At 66.1% G+C, this 6,981-nt stretch overlaps 2 protein-coding genes across 3 annotated transcripts; both read left to right on the top strand.

Moving 5' to 3' along the window:
- The first annotated feature begins 217 nt into the window (after window positions 1-217).
- UXT (ubiquitously expressed prefoldin like chaperone) lies at window positions 218-2,966 on the top strand. Of its 2 annotated transcripts, none has more exons than XM_027631849.1 (6): window positions 218-599; window positions 895-976; window positions 1,546-1,583; window positions 1,949-2,056; window positions 2,695-2,758; window positions 2,838-2,966. In XM_027631849.1, exons 1-6 carry the CDS (start codon window positions 532-534, stop codon window positions 2,889-2,891), a joined length of 414 nt encoding a protein of 137 aa, XP_027487650.1. In that variant the 5' UTR covers window positions 218-531; the 3' UTR covers window positions 2,892-2,966. The 2 variants fall into 2 exon arrangements, with proteins under 2 accessions (XP_027487650.1, XP_027487649.1); XM_027631848.1 differs by having other exon boundaries at window positions 220-599; window positions 1,519-1,583.
- Window positions 2,967-3,972: 1,006 nt separating this feature from the next.
- Window positions 3,973-6,705, top strand: LOC113940701 (cyclin-dependent kinase 16-like). The gene is made up of 6 exons (XM_027631847.1): window positions 3,973-4,065; window positions 4,388-4,505; window positions 5,241-5,365; window positions 5,776-5,877; window positions 6,271-6,327; window positions 6,547-6,705. The coding sequence occupies exons 2-6, from the start codon at window positions 4,397-4,399 to the stop codon at window positions 6,703-6,705; spliced, it is 552 nt and encodes a 183-aa protein (XP_027487648.1). The 5' UTR covers window positions 3,973-4,065; window positions 4,388-4,396.
- Window positions 6,706-6,981: the final 276 nt, after the last annotated feature.

A 6,981-nucleotide genomic window follows, 5' to 3' on the forward strand; every position in this document is an offset into this window, starting at 1 on the left:
TGTTTTGGGAGGGGCAATAAAGTCCTGGAGCTGCTTTCACTGTGTCTCTGCGGGGGCGGGGGGAGCCCCTGAGGCGGGGGGGGGCTCATGGACCCTCTGGAGCTGAGGGTGGCACCTAAAGATCGTCGGGGGGCCACGCGAGTACAATGTACAGACCCCGGGCAGGGGGCTGTAGACCCCCCCAGAACTGGGTGAGATGTTGGGCCTGGGGGGCCCGTAGACCGGGGGAGGGGGGTGGAACCGGGAGCGGAGCGTAGACCCTACAGCCCCCCATTGCTGTGGGGGGGGGCTCCGTGCCCTGGAGAGTCCGGGGCCGTTATGGCCTCTGCAGAGGCGGGGGAGTCCCGACAGGCCCAGCCTGGGGAATGTCGCGACATGAGTCCCGACAAGCCCAGGGGAAAAAATGGCGGCTGGACCTCCCGTCCGCCAGGGGGCGCTCCAGACACTAGACAGCGGCACGGCGCGCGGCGATGACGTAATTCCGGCCCCGCCCCGCGCGCCGCGTCGATCGGCGATGACGTCAGGGCGGCGATGGCGGCGGCGGAGAAGACGCAGCGCTACGAGGCCTTCGTGAGCGACGTCCTGCAGCGCGACCTGCGGTCAGTGACGTCACACCCCGCCCCGGGCCCCGCCCCGGCCTCTACCCGCGCCCACTCCCCCCGCCCCGTCCCCACAGGCCGCTCGGGTCCAGCCCCCGCGGCTTGGTCACGCCCCCTTCCCGCCCCCGCGTTAGGCAATGACCACGCCTATAAACAGCACCGAGGCCACGCCCCCCGCCCCAACCCCGCCCCCTCCCGCTGACCCCACCCCCTCCGACGAGTCCCGCCCCATTGCTGCCCCGAGGCCCCGCCCCCCGCGCCGAGGCCCCGCCCTGTCCAACAGCGCCCCCCGCAGGCGCGTGCAGGAGCAGCGCGACGCCGTGTTCGAGCAGCAGGCGCAGGTGCTGCAGCTCCGCTCCGCCCTCTCCCGCCTACAGGTGGGTGGGGCCCGGGGGCGGGGCCTGGGGGCGGGGCCTGGGGGGGCGGGGCCCGGGGGGATATTGGGGGCTGTGGGAGGAGGGAGTGCAAGTTTTTGGGAAGCACTGGGGCGTTGTTTCGGGGCCCTGGGGTGGCATTGGAGGGGGTTGAAGGGTTTGAGGGGGGAGTTGGGGACCCGGCATTGAGGATCTCATGGGGGGGATTTGGGGGATATTTGGGGGTATGTGGGGTTGTTTGGGCGTGTTTGCAGGTAGTTGGGGGTATTTGGGGGTCCCTGGGGAGATTGGGGGGTTATTTGAAGGTTATTTGAAGGCATTGTATTGGGGGGATCTGGAGTATTTGAGGGTTCCTGGGGGGATTTGGGAGTCCCTGAAGTGGGATTGGAGGTCCCTGGGCGTGTTTGGGGGTGCCTGTGTTGCACTGGAGGGAATCTGGGTGATTTGGGAGTCCTGGGGAGTGTTTCAGGTTCCTGAAGGAGGGTTGGGGGTCCCTGGGGTGGCTGGGGTCCCTGTGTTGAATCAGGGGTTTTGGGGGTCCCCAGGAAGCCGCCGCCCCCCTGCGCACCCAGGTCGACCTCGGCTGCAACTTCTTCGTTACTGCAGAAGTGTGAGTTGGAGGGGATCCCAAAAACCTCCTGAGTGACCCAACCCCACCCCCAGGGTTACCATGGGATGCTTCAGGATCCCAACCTCCCCTTGGGATCTGCAGAGGAACCCAGGACTCCCCTGGGGCCCCTCTATTCCCCCTGAGACACCCTCGATCCTCAGGGACCCCAAAGCCTGGTGGGACTTCCCCAGGGACCCCAAAACCACCCTGGGAATCCCCCTGGGAGCCCACTGGGAATCTCTTGGAATTCCATAACTTGCTCTGGACAGCCCCTGTTACCCCCTTGGGCTTCCACAACCCCTGTAGCACCCTGTAAACCCTCCAAGGACCCCCATAGCCCCCCCAAACCTCCCTTTTCCCCCCAGCCCGGACCCACAGCGTGTGTTTGTGGCCCTGGGCTACGGGTTCTACGCGGAGCTGACGCTGCCCGAGGCCCTTCGGCACCTGGAGCGCCGCAGCCGCCTCCTGCAGCGGTGAGACCCCCCAGACATGGGCTGGGCACACCCCGGGACACAGCCCTAGGCCTTGGGCCCTGGACACACCCCCTGAAACACCTCTGGGCCCTGGACACACCCTCTGCATGCACCCTAGACACACCCTCTGGACACACCCTGGACACTTGCCACACCCCAGCCTTGGCCATGCCCCCAGTTAGGCCACGTCCCCCAGCAGGCTCTTGACACTCCATGCCTGGGCTGTTGGGTGGTTACAGAAGGTTCACAAACGTCCCCCCTCTACTTTGTCAAGACTCTGCCCAAAAAAGGCCATACCCCTGTCAAAGACCACGCCCTCTCAGCATGCCCCGCCTCCTGTCCCAGCTGCCTGGGGATGGGTGGGGTGGGAGGGAGCAGTGCCCATCCCAATAAGCCCCACCCCTTTCCTGGACCACGCCCCCTTCAGACCACACCCCCTTTGCCCACAGCTGTGGCCACAGGAAGCTCCTGGTGGATAAACCACGCCCCCTGCAGCCCCGCCCACCCATCCTAGGCCACGCCCCTCGCCATAAGAAGAGACCACGTGTTTGCCCTATGACCAAAAAATGGGGAGTGTGACCCCTGCCTCCTCCATGTGGGAGGCTCCACCCCCTGCTGAGGCTCCACCCCTCCCACAGGCTCAGTGACTCCCTGACCCGGGATGGGGCCAAGATCCGGGCGCACATCCGGCTGGTGCTGGAGGTAACACCCCGACCTCCTCCTTTCCCCTTGGCCCTGTCCCTCCACCTCCTGACCCCACCCCAATGCTCTGCCCCCCCAGGGCCTGCGGGAGCTCCAGGGGCTCCAGGATCCCCCTGCCACCTCCGAGCCCTGATGGACACCTGGGCCCTCCTCTCACCTGTGTATCGTGTATGTAAACCTGGAGTAAAGAGCTTTTTGTAACCCTGGAGTAACGTGTGTAAACATCGGGTAAAGGCTTGTGCCTTCAAGGAGGAACCTGGAGTAGTTTGTGAGTAAACAGTGAGCCACCTGTCAGCAGCCCCAGCAGGGTCCTCTTAGTAACCCTGGAGTAACCCTGGACTACCCAATATGCAACAGTGGCACAATCTATGAGTAACCCAGAGCAGGAGCTCAGCAGTGCTGGAGACGTTTTGAATAACCCAGGAGCAACCTCAGAGTAATCACAGTGGAACTGCAGGGCAATCCTGGAGTAACTTATGGGCAAACTTTGAGTAGCTTCAGCATAAGACCTGAGTAACCTCAGGGTACCACTGGAGTATCCTGTTATTGACACTGGACTAACCTCGGAGTAGTTGCTGGAGCCCCCATGATTAATGTTGGAGTAATCTCAAAGCACTCCTGGCCCATTAGTGACCGTGGAATAAATAACGAGTAACCCCAAAGTCTGGTCTCCTTCACCCCCCAAAAAAGGGGTGGAGCATCTTTTGGGGTGTCCCCGCCCCCTCCAGCCCAAGGGGAGGGGGAGCAGGACGAGGGGTTCCTATTGGATGTTTGGGAGTGGGGGAGGAGCCCGAACGCGGCGCGGGGGGTGAGGGGCGGCTGGTCCCGGGGTGGAGGGGGGGGGGGAGAAGGGAGCAGATGGAAACGGGGGGCGGGTGGGCGCCCGGCCGGGCGTGACGACACTGGGGCTGGTGGAGAGGGAGACCCGCGATCCGGGAGCTGCCGCAGCCCTCCCCAGCAGGGATCCCCCACGTTCCTGCCGCGGCGGGGCAGTTCAGGGGGGTCCCGGCCCCCAGGGGTCCTTCGGGGGGGCTCCAAGAACCGCCCCCGGCCCCCGAGCCCCCTCCCTCATTGCGGGGGGCGTGTCCTCATCTGGCCCCGCCCCCGCGAGACTCATAGCTGGCCCCGCCCCTCTCGCTGACGTCACCCGGCCACGCCCCGCCGCCATCTTGCGCCGCCGCCGCCGCCGCCGCTCCCGCCGCTCCCGCCCGGCCCGGCCCGGCCCGGCCCCCCCGGAGCCGCCCGCGGGGTCGGGCCCGGCCCCGCCATGGCCGAGGATTTCTGGGAGGCCCCGCGCCGCTGAGCCGGTAACGGGGGAACCCCCCAGGAACCCCCCAGGGAGCCCCCCGGGATCCCGCGGCCCGGCCCCGCCTCTGTGAAGGCAGAGGGGGGGAGGAAGGGAGGAGGCCACGCCCCCTTTGGCCACGCGCACCGGGGCGGGGGGCGCGGGGGGACCCTGGAATTGGGGGGATCTGGCAGTTTGGGGAGGGGGACTCAGGCTGGGAAGGATCCTGTTTTGCAGGGCCTCAGGTGGGTCCAGGTGTGCAGGGGGTGCCCAGGCGTGTGGGGTGGTCCAGGTATGCGGGAGGGGCCCAGGTGTGCAGGGGGGACAAAGGTGTCGCCGCCCAGGGCTCGGCCATGGACCGGATGAAGAAGATCAAGCGGCAGCTGTCGATGACGCTGCGGGGGGGCCGCGCCCCCGAGAAGGGTCTGGGGGACCCCCGCGACGGCCACGGCAGCGACAGCGGTGAGCACCGGCCCTTTAAGGGGAGCCCCGCCCCCTTTGAGGGAACCCCGCCCCTCTAAAGGGAGGCCTGGCCCTTTAAGAGGGACAGGACATGGGTTGGGGATGCCTGGCCCTTTAAGAGCTTTTTTGAGAGAATGGTGCCTGGCCCTTTAAGTCACCCCCGGCGGGGCACGGTCCCTTTAAGAGCTCTGGGGTCCCTTCTGTGCCCCCCCCTTCACCCCCTGGGTCCTTCCGCTGTCCATCTGTCCCCAGGACCCCCCCTTGTCCATCCATCTGTTCCCATATCCTGTCCCCTGCCCACCCCCCGGTGTCACCACCTGTCCCTGGCCCCCCTGCCTTGTGTCCCCGTGTCACCCCCCCAAACTTGTTCCCCAGGTCCTCCCTGTGCCCCTGTCCCGGGAGGAGGGGACACAGAATTGGGGGTCCCTGGGGAACTTGTGGGAGGGATGGAGGGACCTTTGGGGGCTTTAGGGGGGGGTTCGGGAGAGTCCTGGGGACCTTTGGGGGTCCCTTGGGGTTTGAGGGAGCCCTGGGGCTTTGGTGGGCAGGCTCTTGGGATTCAGGGAGATGGGGGTCCCTGAGTGGGGACTTTGGGAGGGCTTGGGGACACAGGGGGATCCCGGGGGGGGGGGCCCCTTGTTATTGGGGGGGGGTGAGATTTTGGGGGGGGGGCAGGGGGGGTCAGGGGGCCCTGGGGGGGTTTCGGGGGGCCCTGATGTCCCCCTTGCCCCCCAGAGGCAGGGGGGGAGGAGGGGCGAATGGGATCGGACGGGGAGAGTGACCCCCCCTCGGGGACATCCTCGGAGGAGGTGGCATCGCCTGTGCGCCTGCGCCAGCACCCGCGGCCCAGCGCCTGCGAGGTGGGACTGGGGGGACTGGAGAGCACTGGGGGGAATGGGGGCACTGGAGAGCACTGTGGGGCACTGGGGAACTCTAGGGGGACTGGGGACAATGGGGGGACTACACGGGACTGGGAGGCATTGGAAGCACTGAGGGGAGTATGCGGGACTGGGAGGCACTGGAAGCACTGGGGGGACTGGTGGCTCTGGGGGCACTGGAAGCACTGCAGGGATTGGGAAGCACTGGGAAGAATGGAGGGCACTGGGGGGACTGGAGGGCACTGGGGGGACTGGGAGGAATGGGGAGCACTGGGTAGAGTTCAGGGGAACTGGGGGGTACTGGGGACACCGGGGGGTTGGGGGGAGCCTGTGGGGGTTTTGGGGGCATCCTGGGGGGCTTTGGGGTCCCCGTGTCACCCGTGTCCCCCCAGGACATCACCAAGCGCCTGTCCCTGCCGGCCGACACCCGCCTGCCTGAGGGGGGGCTGGGGCTGCCCGGGCCCCTCAGCCGCCGCCTGCGCCGCGTCTCCCTGGTGCGTCCCAGTGCAGACCAGTACAGACTGATACTGGGGGGTAGGAACTGACAGCAACATCCCCCAGTGTGCCCCCTGGTCTCCTCGGGGGGCAGCTGATGAGCCTCCACCTGCTCTGGCATCCCTTGCTGCATCCCAGTGTGGACCAGTACAGGCCAGTATATAGAGCAGCTGATCCCAGTGTCACTTCCTGGGTCTTCCCAGCGTTTGTCAATTGTTTCGAGCCCTTTGCAGTGGCATCCATTGAATATCGGTGTGGTCCAGTGTGAATTGGTGTAAACCAGTATAGGCAGTGTAGACCAATATGAATCAGTACAGGGTGGGAGGGACCAGCATCACCCCATCCAGTACTTCCCAGTTTTCCCAGTAATCGTTTCCCTCTTCTCTGGCCAGTCGGAGATCGGTTTTGGGAAGTTGGAGACCTACGTCAAACTGGACAAACTGGGAGAGGTGAGGGGGGTGCCCAGTAGGTGGGGGGATGGGGCCACCCTGTGTTCCCCCTTGTGTCCCTGATGTCCCCACTGTCCCCATGTCCCCACTATCCTTGTGTTCTCATGTCCCCCCATATTCCTGCCTCCCCCTGTATCCCTGATGACCTCATGTCCCCCTTATGTCCCCCATGTCCCCATGCCCCCCGTGTCCCTGATGTCCCTGTGCCCCTGTCCCCAGGGCACCTACGCCACGGTGTACAAGGGCCGCAGCAAACTGACCGAGAACCTGGTGGCCCTGAAGGAGATTCGGCTGGAGCACGAGGAGGGGGCACCGTGCACGGCCATCCGTGAGGGTGAGGGGCACAGGGAGGCCTGCACGGCCATCCGGGGGGGCTGAGGGGGGTCTGCATGTCCATCCATGAAGAGGAGGCATGGGGGGGCCCTATGAGGGTTGGGGGGCATGGGGGGGCCCCCACAAAGGTGGGGGGCAGAGGAGGGTTGGGGGGAGTCTGAGGGCTGGGGAGCAGGGTGGGAGCTGTGGGACACCGTGGGGGGGATGCAGAGGTTGGGGGACACTGGGGGGGTTGGGGCTGGGTGGAAATGGGAGGGCTGGTTTGGAGGTCTGGGCGTGGTTCACACGAGGGCTGAGCCCGCTTACCCTCATGTCCCCCCC

Source organism: Corapipo altera, unplaced genomic scaffold (genome assembly GCF_003945725.1).
Source record: "Corapipo altera isolate COAL_440 unplaced genomic scaffold, ASM394572v1 61464, whole genome shotgun sequence".
Lineage (NCBI taxonomy): Eukaryota > Metazoa > Chordata > Aves > Passeriformes > Pipridae > Corapipo > Corapipo altera.